Below are 21,102 nucleotides of genomic sequence, written 5' to 3'. Positions count from 1 at the left end.
CAGCAGAATTAAAAGGAACAGTATGTCAGGCCACTTTGGCACCTGTGCTCTGACCTTGGGTAAATCTCAGGCTCCCCTGAACTTGTTCACCTGCAGCATGAAGAGCACGAGCCCACCTAATGGCTCTCGGACGTATTCTAGTTTACCGCATTGGCACCAAGGCTCATCCTGTGCTTTTCTTCCTTCCTGCGAGGGCCACCAGCTCTCAGGTGCCAAGACCAATCCTACCCAAGGCAGGACATATTTGGGCCATTCCAGCCCTTGCTGCCAACCAGACTGCCCAGTGACTTTTGTGCTCAATCGTCCTAGTACTGGACAGGCTTTGCTGATGACCAGGTTGCAACATGAGGATAATGCAGTCTAATCATTTGGGGTTTTCACGTGGAATTTTTTGCACAGAGTAAACAGAGTGAATTGATTCCTCCGTAATGTGTCCACGTACGCCACCCCTCTGGCCCTCGCTCATGTGGTCAGTGCTCTTCCATAGGACGGTTGTAAATAAAAGTAAATCTCAGCCAGGAGTTTCACAAGTCATTCCAGAAAAGTTTCTGGGATGATGCTAGAGAAATAGTGTGTTTTCCATGCAACAAAACATACATGAATAAGTTACACAAAACTGCACATCAAGTTTAAGTTTGAATTTTATGTTTAAGCAGTTCTATAATTAGGACTCCAGATCAGCAAAAATTCTGAAGTGCATTTGATAGATTTGTCTTCACTAAAGTTACCCAATAACTCTTGATGGAAACCCTTTTATAATGTCCTTCAAGTAACACTCCCCGCCAACCTCCCTGCCCTGAATCCAGCTTATCCAAGCCAATGTTAAAACACCCTCCATGTATAGCATCCAGAACTAGACAGTGGACTGAGCACACAGTGGTACTGTCCCCAAATCTGATTTTAAAAATACTGTAAAATTTCATTGGGAAACCAATGAATAGCATGAACAGATCAGAAAATTTTAGTAATTTCTGAAAAAATTGAAAGAAGGGCACAAGTATAAAATGAAATAGCAACAGGACATCACAACCCAGAATTCTGAGACCACTGAAGAGACGGGAGTGCTGCCAGTGGAGCTGTGGAGGAGCAGCAGTTAAAGCCGCTGCCCAGAGCTAGAGGGTGTGTTGATCTGGAGCCCCTGACCCTCTGGAGAGACAGGAAGCACCCTCACCCAGAAGACAAGTGTTCATCTTACTGGAGCCACAACCTGTGTAAGTGGAGTCATTCTGGAGCTGTGTCTCCATAAACTGTAACATATCAAAGGCTGAGATTACTTCCTATTTTTGCCCTAACAGCTATCATCCCATCATTCCTTGAGAAAGACAGGAATCAGAACTGAACAGAACAGACAGGTGAACGGGAATTCACTAACAGAAAGATGGGCGAATAATTTACTAACACAAAGATGGCTGCCCGCCCCCCCCCCCCGATTGCCAGATACTTGTGGAAAACTAGCATCATGAACAAGAAGATCCAAAGCTCAACATATGGGAGATTTTGGAATATGAACCTCTCTAGAAGCAATACCAGAAACTGGAAATTTAAACTGATCACTGCCACCCAGATCCTAGTTTCTAAATACTATCACTCCCTAAAAGGTACCAGAATGCCTCTGGGAAATGGCTGATCCCATGGCTTGGGAAAAAAGTGAGTGCCAAAAAGTAAAGAAATATTAAGAAATGATGATGACCTGTCTAAAGGACTCAGAGGCCAGCTTGATGAATGTCCATAAGCCAAATCTGGGTCAATATGAATATTAAAACAAACAATGACCTAAAAGATTATAACCTGCTAAAGAGAATAAGCACCTGGCTCCATACTGATAATAAAATAAGTGCTTGAGAGAAGGGAAATGCTCTTCCCTACAATAGAATGCCAATTAATAACTGCAGATGTAAAAATGGAATTTGAAAATCACTACTCTGTAACCATCGCAATAACTGATTCACTAAGAAACATCAATGAATACTAAAACATAGTCTCAAAGTATCTCCTCATAACTCAATTACAAAAGGAAAATGGTAACTTTACAGAAGAGAAAATAGGTACGTATCACCATAAACAAGTGATTGATGCTGACATCATCAATGGGACAACACGGCCGTCCCATCACGGCCTCCTGACCAGAAAGGACATAAAAATCACGCCCACAAAATAACTGGCCTGTGCTCTACAAAAATATCAGTACCACAAAAGACAAAAGCTGGGAAATGTCCTAGATTAAAGGAGAATAGAGACATGACACCAAATGCAATGCAAGATCCTAGACCAGATTCTGGACCAGGAAAAATGTCAAGGACATTAGAGCAATCAGTGACAACGAAATAATGTCTCTAGATTAAGGTATTCTTAATTATTATGGCATCAATGTTAAATTTACTGATTTCTGTGTATGTGTGTATAGATACATGTGAGTTCCTGTACATGCATACGATGACAAAGCAATTTGGCAACATGTAAATTTATGAAGGGTAAATCAGAGTTCTTTCTACTATTTTTGCAACTTTTCTAGAAGTTTGAAATTATATCAAAATGAAATAAAAAGTCAGAATAAAATTTGGTAGTCGAAATAGTAGATGGACTGAAAAGCCAGGGATGGAGGTCTACTCTCAGGATAGTACAAAAAGACAAAAGGATGTGTGCTGGTTTGAATGTATTATGTCCCCCAAAACGCCATTAACTTTGATGTAATCTTGTGTGGGCAGGCATATTAGTGTTGATTAGATTGTAATTCTTTGAGTGTTTCCATGGAGATGCGACCCACCCAACTGTGGGTGATGACTCTGACTGGATGGTTTCCATGGAGGTGTGGCCCTGCCCATTCAGCATGGGCCTTCATTAGTTTACAGGAGCACCATATAAGCTCAGACAGAAGGAGCGAGCTTGCTACAGCCAAGAGGGACACTTGGAAGAATGCACAGGAGCTGAAAGAAGAACTGCAGTTTACAGACACATTTTGGAGATGGCCTTTGAAAGCAGACTTTTGCTCCAGAGAAGCTAAAAGAGTAAAAATGCCCCAAGAGCAACTGAAAGTGACATTTTGGAGAGAAGCTGAAGCCTAGAGAGGAACGTCCTGGAAGAAAGCCATTTTGAAACCAGAACTTTGGAGCCACGTGTCCTCCCAGCCACGTGTCCTCCCAGCTAACAGAGGTTTTCTGGACACCATTAGCCATCCTCCAGTGAAGGTACCCGATTGCTGATGACTTACCTTGGACACTTTATGGCCTTAAGACTGTAACTGTGTAATCAAATTAACACACACCCCCAATCCATTTCTGGTGTTTTGCTTTCTGGCAACATTAGCAAACTGGGACAGGATGGAACACATGAGAAACAAGCTAAGAAATACAGAACATCCAGAAGATCTAATATTGGCTAATAGTAGTTCAAGAAAGAGAAAGGAAAGGAAAGAAAACAAAGAAGTAGCAGAAGAAACAAAATAATGGAAGACCTGAGGAAAGATGAAAATGTCCTGTGCGGTCGCAGTTGATTCGTCTGGGGGGGGGGGTGGCGGCCGGTAGCTAAATCCTAGGCTCCCAGGCTTGCTCTGAAGGTACCGGCGGCGGGGGCTCTTTCCCGGAGGCGAAGGCGAGGCGGGGGATTTGGCCAGGTCCCCGGCGGGGGGGCGTGCAAGGTGTGGAGGGCGGCGAGAAGGAACAGGCAGGACACGGTACTTTGAGGGATGATGAAACCAAGAGAGCTTTATTAGGCGAGAGCACAAGCTTATATTGGGCGATTAGAGGGCGGGGTAGCTGTAGAGGTCGAAGGCTTGGATTGGTTCAGAGAGGGCGCGGAGGTTGAATGACAAGGGGCGGGAGTAGTTTTGGTAACTGCGCATGCGCACTGACGGTGGGGGAGTTGCTCTGGCAATGGGGAGTGTCAGGGGCAAGATAAGGGGGTGGGGAAAAGGCGGTTCCCTCCGGCAAGCCTCCCCTACGGTGGTATTTTGGGTGAGGAAATGGGGCCTGCCTCCGGCTCCACTTTCCCAGGCCTGGGGGGCAGTGGAGGGCGCTGTCGCCCGTGCCCACCACCCTCCCCAGGGGCTGATCAGGTCCCCCAGCCCAGGCCCGCCAAGTCGAAGCACGTGATCAGTATCCCGCATTTCCCCCTTTTTTCTAATTAAAGGAAGAAGCTTACCGGAGAGGTCCGCCAAAGGATGAGGGAAGGGGAAGGTTGGGGAGGGGAAAAAGGGTTGACGGTAGCTCAGCAAGGCTGGAGCTCAGCGTTGGTGTGGCACCCGGGTGCTCGACAGGAGCCTTGTTGCTTGCGGGATGGACGAGGATGGGAGGTTTAAAGTTGGAGGTTCAGATAAACTGGAGCTCGAGGTTGGTGTGATGTCCAGGCGATCGAGAAGGGCCTCGCGGTCGGCGGGTTGACCGGTGGCGGTGAGGTTGCGGAGGGTTGGTTGTTATCTCGGAATAGGGAGCGTTAGAGGTGGTGAGTCGCGGGTACTGGATTTGCACGAACGAGGAAAAAATAGCATCTGTTTGTTTCCTTACAAGTTGAACAATTCTACGGATAATACAGGGTCCTAAAGTGAGAGCTAGAATGATCATTAGTAAGGGGCCGAGGAGAGGGAGGAGGTAAGGGAGGAGGGGGGTAAAGATGTGGGACCAATAACTGGTGGCTTCACGGTCTCTTCTACGTTGTTCCAGTCCCTCTCGGACCTTCTTTAGGCTGTCCTCGGCGAGACCTGTGGAATTGGCATATACATAGCACTCTTCTCCTAGGGCGGCGCAGAGGCCGCCTTCTTTGAGGAGGAGAAGGTCGAGACCTCGGCGGTTTTGGAGCACTACCTCAGAGAGGGAGTTGACAGAACTTTTAAGATGGGAAATAGCGTCTTGTAGGTGACGAATGTCCTCGTCAACAGCCGCCCGGAGGTGAGTTAGAGCGGAGCCTTGACTGGCTAATGCAGCGATTCCGGTGCCAGCGCCTGCAAGACCTAGGAGGGAGGCAATCGTGAGGACGGTGATGGGCTCTCGCTTTTGCAGTGGGGCAGGAGCTGCAGTTGTTTCCAGGCGGAGGAAGAAGTCTTCCTCGCTGTGGTATAGGACCCTAGGGATGAGGACAATCAAGAGGCAAGTTTCATGAGTTGTATTGAGGGTTAGTACGTTAAGGCAGGGGGTAAGTCCTGTAGAGGAGCACAGCCACTGTGAGGAGTTGTGGGGAATAAGAAACTTGGCAGAGCTGCTGGGAGAGGAGTAGTTGGCACAAGCTGTGAGGCTGAGAGAGTTACTTGAGCGAGGACGGATGCACTTTCCTGTAAAGGAGACTGAATGAAAGGTTAGGGGGACGGCAGAGGTATTCCAATTGCATTTCGAGGGGCTGTCCTCTGTGTTTTCTGAAAAGGAGAGGTTGGAGGCAACTGGCTCATACAGGGGGGAAGAAGTGGAGAGGCAAAGCCAACAAGAGGAGGTAAGATAGGGGTGGGAGGAATTCACTGAGGTGAAGGCTGCTTGGATAAGGTCGAGGAGGGGAGAGGAGTAACGAGAGGAGTAGCGAGAGGGGGGTAGAGGAGGTCGGGGTGGTGGGGTTGGCGATGCATTGTTTGCAGCTGAGGTGCGGCTGGTTGGAGCTGAGGTGCGGCTGGAGGGCTGTGGAAAAAGGGGGTTCACTCGGACTGGGGTCCAGGCCCAGGTGTACTGTTGTCATCTGGCGCACTAGGTTGCGGAGACGACGGCATTCTCGTCTCGTTAGACGCGTGGTCGCTGGTGGCGGGCCGGATTGCCCTTCCTGGGATCCAGATTGGTTGTGCTGCATCATCTGGGAAAACACAAGCAAACCCGCGCCCCTGGGCGAGGAGTGGGGAGGGACCCTTCCAGGCATTACTCTCTGGGTCCTTCCAGTAAACCATCGGGGCCTGAGTAGGCCTGTATGAGGGCCCCCAATGTTTATGTAAGGGCGAAAGCCCTTCCTTATTGAATGTGAGTAGATTAAGGTGAATAAGGGCTGCTATGATAAGGTCCCCTGGAGTTGCCTGGGGGAGCATTGCCCTTTCTTTTTCAATTTGTGTTTTTAAGCGGCGATGGACTGCTTCCACAATGGCTTGCCCCTGAGGATTATAGGGGATACCGAAGTGATGGGTGATGTTATATAACTGAAGAAAGGCTGCAAAGGAGGCACTGCGATAGGCAGGCCCATTGTCCGTTTTTAGGTCCCAGGGAACTCCCATGAACAGAATTCCTTGTCTTAGGGCCTTGATACAGTGTTTGGCCGTTTCCCCGGCAAGGGGGACTGCATAACACATGGCCGAGAAGGTGTTAATTATTATATTTGAGGCGTAAGACACAAGATGGCGGACTAGCTCCGCCCTGTGAGAGGGCGGGGTCTAAGGCATAAGATGGCGGACTAACTCCGCCCTGTGAAAGGGAGGGGCCTAAGGCATAAGATGGCGGACTAGCTCCGCCCTGTGAAAGGGCGGGGTAAAGCGCATGCGGTTTCCGGCCCGGCTTAGGGCTGACATCATCACTAGAGCACTTCCTCCCCTCAGTAGAAGAAGAAGGAGGAAGTTCGCCATTTTGGAGCAGTCTGGGGGGGGCAGTTGCAAAGAGGTACACGGCGCCAAACAAAGAAAGAAACATACAAAGGACTACAGCAAGGTAATGGAGGGGAAGAGGGAGAGCGTTAGGAGGAATGGGGGTTATAGAAGAAAAGGACGAGAGGCAGACGGAAGAATGGGTAGTGGGGAAGGGAGGAGCGGCTCCGGAGCGGCGAGGGAGAGGCGGCCCCTGACGCGGAGCGGCGAGGGAGAGGCGGCCCCTGACGCGGAGCGGCGAGGGAGAGGCGGCCCCTGACGCGGAGCGGCGAGGGAGAGGCGGCTCCGGGAGCGGCGAGGGAGAGGCGGCCCTTACCTTGCAGGCGAGGAGAAGGAGAGCTGGAGAGGCGTCCGGGCGAGCGAGTGGCGTCACTGGACCGCTGCGTGGAGAGGACGTCTAATTGCAGGGGCCCCACGTTGGGCGCCAGTTGCGGTCGCAGTTGATTCGTCTGGGGGGGGGGGTGGCGGCCGGTAGCTAAATCCTAGGCTCCCAGGCTTGCTCTGAAGGTACCGGCGGCGGGGGCTCTTTCCCGGAGGCGAAGGCGAGGCGGGGGATTTGGCCAGGTCCCCGGCGGGGGGGCGTGCAAGGTGTGGAGGGCGGCGAGAAGGAACAGGCAGGACACGGTACTTTGAGGGATGATGAAACCAAGAGAGCTTTATTAGGCGAGAGCACAAGCTTATATTGGGCGATTAGAGGGCGGGGTAGCTGTAGAGGTCGAAGGCTTGGATTGGTTCAGAGAGGGCGCGGAGGTTGAATGACAAGGGGCGGGAGTAGTTTTGGTAACTGCGCATGCGCACTGACGGTGGGGGAGTTGCTCTGGCAATGGGGAGTGTCAGGGGCAAGATAAGGGGGTGGGGAAAAGGCGGTTCCCTCCGGCAAGCCTCCCCTACGGTGGTATTTTGGGTGAGGAAATGGGGCCTGCCTCCGGCTCCACTTTCCCAGGCCTGGGGGGCAGTGGAGGGCACTGTCGCCCGTGCCCACCACCCTCCCCAGGGGCTGATCAGGTCCCCCAGCCCAGGCCCGCCAAGTCGAAGCACGTGATCAGTATCCCGCAGTCCTGATTAGTACTAAGCAATAAAATGAATATATCTAGACACAGCCTGTTTAAACTTCAAAACATCAACGATAGTAAGAAAATCCTACCTTTCTTGAATGAAAAAATGTTGAACTACAAAGGACTATGGCTCAAACTAATGTCAAACTTCTCCCTGGCAACATGGGATACTGTACTTTCATGGAGGAATATCTTCAGAGTTAGTCTATCTTTGGCCACACTACTAGCCAAGGACAAGGAAACAATCAAACAAAAAAATTGCTTTTTAAAATGTTTGAGTGAAATACCTCCCACATGGGTAAAGGTCTCTTTTGCAGTAATCTTTCAATTCTTTCTTTAAACATTTTCCCAACATTTACCTGTTTTTCAGTTGGGCAACTGATGTGCTTCATTGCCTTGGGTCATCTTGACTCTACATTTGCTTTGAAAAATGGCCCTACAAGCAGACAGCTAGGGCTTGAATTATTTGCCATATGAGCATTCCATTTTGACTTTTTAAAATACCAGTACTATTTCAGGTTCCTGAATAAAACTGAGGTTAAGAGTACTGGGGGGGGGGGGGTCCTGTAGGAGCTCTGCAACATCTGGAATCTCTTTGGATTTCATTATCTGAGCATTAAGGGGACACTCAGAGTGAAGGTGAGTGGACAAAAACCAGGAAGATGTTAAAATTCAGAGTAATAGGCAGAGCAGACATATTCCATCTATAAATGAAGTTAATTCCTACCTCCAAGGGTAATTATGGATTCGCCCTTCAGCCCTGGTTTCTGCTTCTGCCTGAAATTTTTTTTTGTTACGTTAGCTTGGCACTGGAACCAAGACTCCTCCTCAGCTTCAGGGGGACTTGCCCATTTCTGCTCTTAACCTTGAATTCCCCTGACAAGAGGCATGCTGCTGACATCAGGTGGCCTCTGTCCACACTACTAGCTGGCCACCTACAGTGGGCCATGCCCACCTAGTCAAGACTGCACTGCTCCAAGAGCTGAAGCAAGGCTTTTTAGAAATATGCATCTAACTCAATAACATATATAGTGCCAGAAATGGTCAATGCACAAAAAATAGGCAGATAAATATTTTCTCAAGTGAATGAAGACTTAATGACTGAATTAGCATCTGCTTGAAGTTACCTACTTCAAGTTAACTATGAGGACTAGATGATTTCAGAACAGTGTTCTTGTTTCTTAATGTCTGCTCTACTAATAATACTATTGTAAGATTAAAGAAACTTTGGAAGTAGTCACTCTTCCAGCTGACCAGTGAGAGTAACAGATTATGCTGGGGAAGGAAAAGTGAATAGATTTGGGTCAGTCTTTTAATAAGGGAAGCAAAGGAAAGTAAGCATTTGGTAGGTTCCAGAAATCTCCGATTCTCCTTCACTAGATCTGCATTAGAGCGCACACCATTATTTACAAGAAACTGTCTTACAATGAGACGAAATGGGAGCTCTATAAGCAATCTGTAACAGGCTATTGCCAAACATGCATTTCTTTGGGGAGATCTCAACCAATTCCAAATCTTTTATGAAGATTTAACATTTCAACTGCCAAAAAAAAAAGGAATCAAAAGGCACACTGATTGAATGAAAATCACTATTCATACCAATTTGCACACAACTGAAAGCAGCCCCGAAGGACGAGAGACTAAGCGCAGGAGAGAAAATGATGATACTGTTGACGAACAGAACAAAAGCAATCCTAAGGATTTATTTCCCTAAAGACTTCTCTTTTAAAAAAGCACTTGCTGCAGCAGAAACACCATAGGCCAGATAAGGCATTATATTAACCTAAGTAAGAGAAGCCAGTGAAGGACGAAGAAACCAAGCACTGAAATATACTAGCAGAAACAGGAAAAATTTGGAAGAAATGACCTGATGAGGTATGAGATGAGCACTGCTAGCATGAGGGTAAATGAAATAAAAACCTTTTGGACTGCAATATGGCAATATTTATGAAGAGTGCCATAGATTTTATTTTACCTTTAAATAAAGAGCCTTTTAAAAGTTCTTTTTTAACCATTGGTTCCATTTCTAAGAATGTAGTCTAAGAAAATAAATATACAAAGATTTATGCACAACAATGTTTAATACATTAGTTATATTTTTCAAAGCAATGGAAATAACTCAAATATTCAACAGGGAATGGTAGAAATAAATTATTCTATCTATTCAGTGGAATATTATGCAGACAGTTTCTGGAAGGAAAAAAAGCACACAGAAAAAAAGATTGAAAAGAAACATTCACATGTAAATAGTGGTTAATGTCTGGGTGATAGAATTGAGTGATTTTTATTTGCTTCTTTATTCTTTCCTATGTTTTCCAAAATTTCTGTGATGACTAGACATTTTTTTATGATTAACAAAATTTTTTTAAGGAAAATAAATCTCCACTATAATAGGTTTGTAACTTCTTTATCTACAACAAAAGAGTTTATGGTGACTTACCTGCCCTGTGACTCCATATTGGTTTCCTGGTAGCGGAATGGCACATCTCAGGAACACAAGTATGTACAGTAACTTATTTGTTATAAAAGCTCACCAGACATGGGACTTCTTATGTACAATACACAACCAGTGCAGTATCACAAAACACATCACTAAAGTATACTAAAATAAGGTTATTTACTTAAAAATGATACATTGGATATACTCTATATAGAAAAAGCAATTAATGGTAAACTTAATAAGGCACCTTTTAAACCAAGTGCCTTATAAAATACATTTAGTGTGTTACATATCAAACATGAATCTATATTTTGGGGGTTTTACAATTGCATAACAAAACTGCTTGTTTTTACCTTTCTTTCAATGTCTATGTACAGGTTTCCTAATTAAGCTAAAACGATATTTTCATTTTATACAATATACACTACATTTCAGTTTTTAAATTGGCAAGGACAAAGGTCACCAAAGGGGCTTAAGTAATTCCATTTAAAGCATATAGAGCACAAGCAAAAATTATAATATATTTAGTCCTTTACAGAAGCAGTTTTCACCATACTCTTCTTAGGAGGGGGTGTCATTACATGTGGCTCCATATTATGCTGGCCTAGATTTAATTCGGTTTTATGAACACATCACCTCTCTGTTGAGTCTCCACTGAGACTCTCAAAACAGCATTGAGGCAAGCAGATAAAACTACGACACTGTTATTTTAACATCTGACCCAAGTAAATAATAAAAATGACCGTTTTTAAACAGTACAAGGACTACAACAATCTCTTAAAAAAAACATCTGACAAATTCTAAGAAAACACGATTTTCAAAAAATATAGGTCACTTTTTTAGAAACACTTTTGGACACTGGAAAGGCAACATAAAATGTTGATTAAAATATCTTGTGAACATATTTCCAGAAGTCAGCTTCAAATTCTCAACGTAAGAAACTTGTTTATTAAGAAAGCAGAGTAAAAACTTAGAATAAACAAATTGAAGACAATCCTAATGTGCCTTTAATTCTGGAGATATTTGCCAGTATGAGGAGAATTTTCATTTGAGGATTTTGTTATTTACATTCAGCCAGTTTTGCTTTTCATGTTTTTATGCTTTAATTATTTAAAGGATGACTGACAGAGGACACACATTTAAAAAATGCTAATCTATAAGTGGCTCCAAATAATGGCTTTCAGGCTTTTAAAACTATTAACTATGGTAATACGTAAGTATATACTCCCCCTTCCTGGTCTCGCATATTCTTTAAATATTTCGCCTACTGGATGAACTTAAAATTATTATTCATATCACTTTTACTAGACCAAGTTAATTAGAAAAATTTTTATAGTGGTCTTTAGTTACATATTTATCTGTAATCTGTTGCTTTTACATGCCATTTAAAAATTTCTAAGAGGAAAGTTTACCTTTCCTTACATATCTGCTCTTTTATTAAAATACATGATTTTCAAGATTATAGCTTATCAAGTAAAAAATAAATCAAGGTCAACTTAGACTAAGTAAGAACTCATAGTATTCACAAATCACATGGGAATTTAGGTTATAATAACTGTATTTCTCAGTAGAGAGATGGGGTAAAATAGTCTGAAAGAGCAAGTTATTGGATACTACCAATATGCAAATTTAATTCTCCTGATGAATACTTCAAGCTTTAATGATGTTAAATGAAACTTATCAAACTTAGTCAAAACTGTTAAATCCTTCCAAGTCAGTCACAAATCTGATGTACACACAATATAAATGATCTGATATCCCCTCCTTTAACATAATGCTTTTTGACTATGTTGTGATATAATCACATTTATTTTGTATTCAGAGAAAATTGTCAACCTCAATGCACCCATAAGTTGTTTGTTAGAATAGGGCACTGACACTTAAAAGGCACTGCAGAAGTGTAATAGCTTTAAGTAAACCAGAAATATTCCTTGGGATAACAAGGCATCTATAAAATATGTTAGCATTTTATTGAATAACATCTATACAGTGTAGATACGATAATGAATAGATAACTGAATTTTGTTTTGCCTGACACTTCATTTTCTTTATAAGTTATGGAACAGAAATAAAACCAAAAATCTCAAATGATTTAGATGTCTAAAGCATATTTAACAATTGACAAATTTATATAAGCTCTGAAAGATGAATTTCCAATTAGAGGTTACTTTCATGAAGGAAAACTGAGATGATATCTTAATGAAAGTTTTGCCTTGAGTATATTTTAACAAAACAAAGTTCTGGATTCGATATACTACTTTGAATGCATTCATTCTGAAAATTCATGTATCATTCTACTTTATAATATTTTTTTCTGATGATCTTTTAATTTTCTTCCCTTAAGGATGGGATGTGAAGTGCTGAATAATATGAATGTTTGTCTATATACAAAATATGATTGTAAAGGACAGGAGTTTTGCAAATAAAGCACATTACACACAAAATATAAATAACTTCCCTTTTAAAAGTTACTGAAAATGAAGAATACAGAACATGGTTATAGGCACTTACATTGCTATCAAATGCAGGAATTCACTTCAATAAGAAGTGTCTGCTTCAGAAGGTTCATGGCATTGGTGTTCCAACTTTGGACAGGATGCTTTCCATGAGATAAAAATAATAATTACCACCCTCCACCCCTGCAAAAAAGATGGTGGAGGGAGGAAAACAAAGTCCAAATTTATGGACATTTTAAACTTCTTTTGGCCTTTCTTTCTATCAACTTTTATGTTAAAAAATAAGGTTGGTGGGGAAGCTGATCTCACCTGCAAGGTAAATGGCTTTTACATGATTGGCAAATCTTAGTCAGATATTGCATTTTTAAAGCACAAAACCACCAGCCACCACTATCTTCCTGTGCATTCATAAATTTTCTTCTAATTCAAATGGCAGCAGAGGAATTCTGCTGTGCACCTGTGTTTGTGCACACACACACCCACACCATTATCAAGGCATGACAAACTATCATAAACTAAGCAGTATCCCAAACAGATCATAATCTACAAGTTGTTTTACAAAGGTAGAATACAGATAGATTACATTTTCTCAGGTAGAAGGCAAAGTATATAATTCCTCCGTCTCTGCTGAACTCATTTATCTTCTTAAGGCTTTCACAGAAAGCACCATTTTATGAACAGGCAATTCAGTACCCAGAGTTTGAATGGAGACTTACTAATCAGGATGGAAGTCTTGATGCAGTTCATAAAAATCCAAATAAAAAAAAAAGGCATCGAAAACCACATTTAAAATAAAACCGTCCATATATAAAGAATGAAGCGTTCATAAGTTCCCAGCTTGTAGTCTACAGGGTATTGAAAGGTTTAGTATTAGCAGCCTGTGAAGGTGTAGTGAGGAAAGAGTCTGAGAACCAAGTTAACATCCTTATTCCACTTTAATTCCACCTGTTCCTTGGGTGAAACAGTTCTTGCAGTCTAGAATTTCTCCTCGTGATTTACTGTCAAATCTTTACATCTTGGGATTCAACCATCTTAGCAAGTGTCTTCTTGATTCTCAATGCTGTAAGTCTGGAGGCTGGATTGTGGGCCCAGCATTCTGACATTAGCCTCAAAACTGCTCGTAGACACTGAAGAGTAAAGAGAATTTAGTGAGCAGGTAAACATCTGTGGAGAGACTTAACCAATCAATCCCTCAGGTGATTGAGTTCCACTTACTTCATCACTGTTCCATCGGTTAGACACAATTGGCCGCAAACGTTTGACACACACAACCTCACGCATATCTTCATATGAAGGATCGCTGGGTACCATGTTGTAATATGGCAACTGGTACTCTTCCACTATCCCTGCAGGGAGTGAGAACAAATAATGGGTACAAAGATGGTAGCTGGACAAAATTCAATCTATTCAACATCTTTCCAGGAACTATGGAACTAAAACGGGTTCCTATACATATTAAAAACAAAACAAAACAATTATAGAATGATAGAATTCACTTTCAATAGTAATTGTTATGTTCTTCTCTTACTTATGCCCAATTATTTCCTCTACCTCCATCAGAGTTGCCATTACAGCTCTGAGATATTTCATCCACAAAAGGCATATCACCAATATCTTTTTAAAAGGTAAGGTATATTGCTTACTTTCCCAAAAGTTTTTTTTGGTTTTTTTTTTTTTAGCTAAAAGACATTTTTATTTAAAGTCTTCATCCTTCATTCTAGTTTCAGATCAACAAGAGGAAATCCATCTTTCTGGCTGCCACAGAAGCTATGGATTCACAAGTGTCCCCAGAATTCAGAGTTAAAGAATTTAAATTTGCAAATGCTTTTACGTAGGGGTTAGGAGGCAATTATAATACATACCGACACAGAAGACGTCTGTATGTTGCTAAATCTAAAGGTCAATTCTCAGATCTCATCTTGATCTTCCAACAGCATTTGACATGGTTGATTACTCTTTCCTTCTTGAATCACTTTGCTTCATTTAGCACCCACTCCCTTGTTTGTGCCTCCTACCTCTATAGCCACTCCTCACTCTCCTTTGGTAGTTCTTTTGTTTTTTAATTTTTTTTTTTATTGAGATTGTTCAGATACCATACAACTATCCAAAGATCCAAAGTGTACAATCAGTTGCCCACGGCACCACCATACAGCTGTGCATCCATCAATACAATTATTTTTTTCCCAATTTTTAGAACATTTTCACTACTCCAGAAAAGAAACAAAGCCAAAACATGGAAACTCACATCCTCCCATACTCCTAACCACACCCCACACCCCATTATTGATTCAGTTTTGGTACAGTACATTTGTTACTGTTGATGAAAGAATGTTAAAATACTAACTGTAGTATATAGTTTGCAATAGGTATATATTTTTTCCCTATATGCTCCTCTATTATTAACCTCTAGTTATAGTGACATACGTTTGTTCTAGTTCATGAGAGAGATTTCTAATATTTGTAGTTAATCACGGACACTGTCCACCACAAGATTTGCTGTTTTATACATTCCCATCTTTTAACCTCCAACTTTCCTCCTGGTGACATGTGTGACTCTGAGCTTTTGCTTTCCACCACCTTCACGCACCTTTTAGCACTGTTAAGTTATTCTCATTACATGCTACCATCACCCTTGTCCATTTCCAAATATTTAAGTTCACCCTGCTTGAACATTCTGCTCATAAGCAACCGCTCCCCATTCTTTAGCCTCATTCTATATCCTGATAGCTTATATTTCATGTCTATGAGTTTACATATTATAATTAGTTAATATCAGTGAGACCCCGCAATATTTGCCTTTATGTGTCTGTCTTATTTCACTCAATATAGTGCCCTCAAGGTTTCTTCATCAACCCATTTCTTTTAAGATGGTTTTGTTCAAACACTATACATTCCGTCCTAAGTAAACAATCGTTGGTTCCCCGTATAGTCACGTATCTATGTATTGAGCACCATCACCATTCTCTATATAAGGACATTTCTTCCACAAAGACAGAGGAAGAGTCAAAGAAGGCAGAGAGGCAAAAGAAAAAGGCAAGAGAGAAAAACAAACAAACAAACAAAAAAACTTGGTAGCTAGAAGGTGATAAAAGGACAGACAGCATTAACCTGAAGTAGAATAAAGAGTCAGAAAACATCACCAATGCCTGGAGTCCCATACCCTTCCCCTATTCCCCATCCCTCCATAAGCATTTAGCTTTGGTATATTGCTTTTGTTACATTAAAGGAAGCATAATACAATGTTTCTGTTAATTCTAGCCTCTAGTTTGCATTGATTGTATTTTCCCCCCAATCCCACCCTATTTTTAACACCTTGCAATGTTGACATTCATTTGTTCTACCTCATGTAAAAACATATTTGTACCTTTTATTACAATCGTTGAGCATCCTAGGTTTCCCTGAGTTACACAGTCCCAGTCTTTATCCTTCGCCTTTTGTTCTGGTGCCCGCATGGTCCTAGCCTTCCTCTTTCAACCATATTCACAGTCATCTTTGTTCAGTGTACTTACATTGCTGTGCTACTATCTCCCAAAATTGTTTTCCAAACCTCTCACTCCTGTCTTTTCCTTTCTGTCTGCAGTGCTTCCTTTAGTGTTTCCTGTAGAGCAGGTTTCTTGTTCACAAACTCGGGTCACTGTCTGTCAGAGAATATTTTAAGCTTTCCCTGATACTGAAGGATAGTTTTGCCGGATATAGGATTCTTGGTTGGTGGTTTTTCTCTTTCAGTATCTTAAATGTATCACCCCACTTCCTTCTTGCCTCCATGGTTTCTGTTGAGAAATCCACACATAGTCTTATCAAGCTTCCTTTGTATGTGATAGATCGTTTCTCTCTTGCTGCTTTCAGGATTCTCTCTTTATCTTTGATGTTTGATAATCTGATTATTAAGTGTCTTGGTGTAGGCCTATTCAGATCTATTCTGTTTGGGGTATGCTGTGCTTCTTGGATCCATAATTTTATGTCTTTCACAAGAGACGGGAAATTTTCATTGATTATTTCCTCTATTATTGCTTCTGCCCCTTTTCCCTTCTCTTCTCCTTCTGGGACACCAATGACACGTAAATTCTTGCTTTTTGTTGTCTTTAAGTTCCCGGAGACGATGCTTGTATTTTTCCATTCTTTTCTCTATCTGTTCTTTTGTGTGTAGGCTTTCAGGTGCCTTGTTCTCCAGTTCCTGAGTGTTTCCTTTTGCCTCTTGAGATCTGCTGTTGTATATTTCCAGTGTGTCTTTCATCTCTTGTGTTGTGCCTTTCATTTCCATAGATTCTGCCAGTTGGTTTTTTGAACTTTCAATTTCTACCTTATGTACGTCCTGTGGTTTCATTATACGGTTCATCTCTTTTGCCATATCTTCCCTCAACTTTTTGAATTCACTTATTATTAGTTGTTGCAATTACTGCATCACAGTTGAAATGCAAGTTTGTTCCGCTGACTGGGCCATAACCTCATTTTTCTTGGTGTAGGTTGTAGTTTTCTGTTGTCTAGGCATGGTTTCCTTGGTTACCCAATCAGGGCTCGCCAGACCAAAAGGGGCTAAGGTCCCAGAAGGAAGAAATATTTAGTATCCGGTTTCCCTGAGAGTGTGTCTTAGAAAATTGGTACACCCTGTGAGGCCTCAGGTCACTGTGCTTTTCTGCCCAGCAGGTGGCGCCTGTTAGCCTATAATTCTTGACTGGGGTAAGTTCTAAATGAAAGGCAGATAGTAGAGCTGGGCCCCACCCCTTTCCTCTTAGAGAAGATAGATGCCCTAGGGGGGAGGTCATTAGCATTTCAATGGTCTCTCTCTGCCTGTGCTATATACCCTTGTCTGGGTCACAGAACTGGGAACTGAAAATGGCTGAGGCTTTCTCCACTGAGTCAAAAAAGGAACAGAGCTAGTCCGAGGAGACCCTCTGGCTCTCCAAGGTCAGTCGTCACCCAAAGCCTCTTTCTACTTGTTGGAGATTTGTACCTCATAGTGAGCAGTTCACACTCACTAATTAAAACCCCAGTTGGAGTTCAGCTGAGCTATATTTGCTTGCTGGGAGAAAGCGTCTCTCTGGCACCACTAGGCTTTGTAGCTCGGGCTGTGGGGGAGGGGTCTCCTGATTCAGATCCGCAGGTTTTACTTACAGATTTTATGCTGTGATCTCGGGCATTCCTCCCAATTCAGGTTGGTGTATGATGAGTGGACGGTCACGTTTGTCCCCCTGCAGTTATTCCGGATTATTTACTAGTTGTTTCTGTTTTTTTTTTTTCAGTTGTTCTAGGGGGCTACTTAGCTTCTACTCCTCTCTATGCCACCATCTTAGATCCCTCCCTTCCCTAAAGTTTTAATCTGATTATCTCCTTACATAACTGTTCCTACTAATGAATCTGGTTTTATTTTCTTATTCTGTTTTGCAGTAAAGACTTAACATGATGTGCAGAAAAGAGTTAATGTAGCAGGCCTGAGAGTGCTATCCTTAGAAAGCCCTGCTAACAAAGTTGGCCCTTGGCTGGTAAACAGTTCCCTACGCTGATATAAAACTCCCAAAATGATAAGAGTGGCTCACTGTGCCTCGACTGCGCAAATGATATGCTCAACAATTGCTTTCTTGCTGGGAGTCTGGAATATAGGCATGTGCTAGGCAGAGGGTGCCAACATGACAAGCTTCAAATGACCACCTTGGAATGCTGAGTCTCTCAGGAGTTTCCCTGGATGACAGCATTTTATACATGCTGTCACAATTCATTTTGTTAGAGAGGACTCTTGGACACTTGCCCTGATTTCCTCTGGCCTTTGCCCCATGTGCCTTTTTCCTTTGCTGATTTTGCTTTGTATCCTTTCACTATAATCAATCTTAGCTGTGAGTACAACTATATGCTAAGTCCTGTGACTCCTTCTGGAGAATTACTGAACCTGGGAGTGGTCTTGGGGACTTCTGACTTGTATGACACTTAAATTATATAACTGGAGATGCTATTTTAAAAATGATGGGCATATAAACATAACCAGAAACATATTACTCCAAATTCCTACCTCCTGTGATACAACGACGGGCCATTTCCCAAATGATCAAGCCAAAGCTATAGATGTCAGCCATTATGTAGGGCTGGAAATGGTTTTTATTCAGGCTTTCATCTAGCACTTCTGGAGCCATGTAGCGTTTGGTACCAACCCTTGTATTCAAGGGTACATCAACTTCATTTGTATCACTGAAACAAAAGAAAGACAACATCTGTGTTGACGGCCAAGAACAAAAAGGTTTATCTTGTATTTTGTCACACTTTGTAAAAGCTATTCTCTCTCTCCAGCCATGTATATAATGGCTAACTGGTAAACTTCATGTTCTATTTGAGCTCTGCTATTAGTTGCAAATAATGGATATAAATTGCTTTGGTTGGCTAGCACCTTTTCCTTCTTTTGTTTTTGAGTCACCTATGCAGAGGCAGAAGAGATGCCATGGCACAGACAGTGTCGCCAAAAGAGATATTATGAGTTCTTCAGGAACTCCTGTATTTAGCTGCCAACTGAAGGAGGATGACCCTGTAAATGGAGAAGCACCTGAAGAACTACAAAGAAAAGAGGAAGCTAAAAGAAGTGATTATTTCAAGAAGGAGAAAGAATAAACACTATTGAATGCTGCTGAGGTTAAATAAAATAAGAACTAAAAATAGTCTTTACATTTATCAACATGAAGGTTGGTCACTGATGATCTTAGTAAGAGGTGTGTCAGTGGAATGACAGTGGAAGCCAGACTGGGGTGGGCTGAGGGGCAAATAAAAATTAGGGCAACATAGGAAGATTACCATCTGTTTACATGAAAAAAATGACTTGAAGAAAAAGGAAAGAGAAATCTAAGAAAGAGGACAACAGTCAATATAAGAAATAGTTGCAGTCCTGGGAAGAGTAAATGAGAAAATAAATTAAAAGTGGGTCATTTACTTTTACCACTACATGTGACAAGCTTGGCCTTCGGGACATAGGATTATATTTTCTTCTTTGTGAATCTATCACACTACTTAGCTGTATTGTAACATTTACATATTCATATCGACAATTAGTAATAAATGAATTTTATTGGTTTTTCAATTTTTGGACTAAATTTTAGAGTTGCAAGATAAGAATACCTTGTTACTTAGGCCCTTAGTTCTGGCAGATTCTGGAACTGTATTTTGAAGTAGAGATTAGTAACACATTATATTTTCTTATAAAGCATCTGATGAACATCTGAACCAACAAACACTACATAGATGAAAAACAACAGGTTTAGCACACAGTAACAACCAAGGGGAAGATTTAAATGTCTCGTTTTTATTTTACACTCTGGTACTTTTATTTCATGAATTGAAATGAATCCTTAAGTGTGAAATGGCTGCTGCATTCTCGAGTTACAGTACAGTAAAACAGTTTCAATGGTTTCCTAAAAGTTTTATAATTCTAATTGTTTAAAAATATTGACAATATCAAGTAGTGTTAGAGAAATGGCATATTTATACCCTGTTGGTGAGAATGTAAATTGATACCAGCTTTCTGAAGGGATGATTTGTAATATACCATAATTTAATATGCACATATCCTTTGTCTAAGTAACCTTTCCTAGGTTACCTGTATAAGTTTATATATAAATAGTTGTACATATATGTATATAATACAACAATATTCATTAAAGCATTTTTAAATAGAAATAAACAAGACGTAACCAAATGTCTATCGATTGGTTAACAGTTGGGATAAAGTACAGTACATCTACATTACAAAAAACTATGCATCTGTTAAAAAAGAATGACGGAATCTATAGACATTTAAGGAGAAGGATGTCTAAGACAATAAGCACAGTAGGATTATGAGAATTATGCACAGTAGGATGCAATTTTTGTAAAAAACAAACAAAAAACCCAACTCAATATTTATATAACTATAAAAGCACTGGCACAAATTTTAGGATGCCACTATTCTGAATACAAATATGCAAACATCTTTTAGAAATTAAAATAATTTCAAAACGATCTGGCAAAGAACCACTTACCTGTTGAATTTAACAGCAAGGCCCAGGTCAGCAATACAACAACTACCATTTTTCTTGATGAGGATGTTTTTGCTTTTTAGGTCTCGATGAGCAATTGCAGGCTTTCCTTGGGTGCCATAAATTTCTGTGTGGAGATGGCACAGACCGCAGGCAGCTGAATAAGCCAATTTGAGCAGGGCTCTGGTGTCTAGTGTAGCACATTTCAGGAAGTCATAGAGAGATCCATTTTCATGGTAATCAGTAATCAAATAGAGCTGAGTCCAGGAACCTGTGCCTTTAATGTCTGCTGCTATAAAACCTGTCCAACGAATGAGTTCAAGAGGTCAGCTATCACAGAGGTGGACAGGAAGAATAATGGAGCTCACTTAGGAGACTGAGAACCACTCAGGCAGTCACCTACAGATAATAAAAATCTAATCTTCCTGACAAAATCTGCATGTGTTACTTAAAAGTTGTGTTTTCACCACTTACACTCCTGCATTAAATTTAAAATAATCTTAACAATAATCATGAAAATGATGGTATGACTAAGAAAAAGAGTGAGACCACATAAATAACCTGGGAAATGTTACCTATCTACACGTTTCCCTAAGCATGGGAAATGAGAAAGAATGTGGAAAAGACT

The 21,102-nt window shown here is 41.6% G+C and overlaps 1 protein-coding gene across 3 annotated transcripts in view; it reads right to left on the bottom strand.

The window, feature by feature from the left end:
* Positions 1–10,949: 10,949 nt before the first annotated feature.
* Positions 10,950–21,102, bottom strand: part of BMPR1A (bone morphogenetic protein receptor type 1A) — a 155,426-nt gene continuing 145,273 nt past the window's right edge. For all 3 annotated transcript variants that reach the window (XM_037804100.1, XM_037804098.1, XM_037804099.1), the window contains 4 exons: positions 20,478–20,775; positions 18,488–18,663; positions 13,702–13,832; positions 10,950–13,613 (listed from right to left, as the gene is read on the bottom strand). In XM_037804100.1, the coding sequence (XP_037660028.1) occupies positions 13,488–13,613; positions 13,702–13,832; positions 18,488–18,663; positions 20,478–20,775 (731 nt within the window). In that variant the 3' untranslated portion in view covers positions 10,950–13,487. The remainder of the gene's footprint in view (positions 13,614–13,701; positions 13,833–18,487; positions 18,664–20,477; positions 20,776–21,102) is intronic.

The sequence above is a fragment of the Choloepus didactylus genome, chromosome 15, assembly GCF_015220235.1.
Source record: "Choloepus didactylus isolate mChoDid1 chromosome 15, mChoDid1.pri, whole genome shotgun sequence".
Taxonomy (NCBI): Eukaryota; Metazoa; Chordata; class Mammalia; order Pilosa; family Megalonychidae; genus Choloepus; species Choloepus didactylus.
Note: the sequence above shows the minus strand (reverse complement) of the source record. Positions and strands in the feature narration are given on the sequence as shown.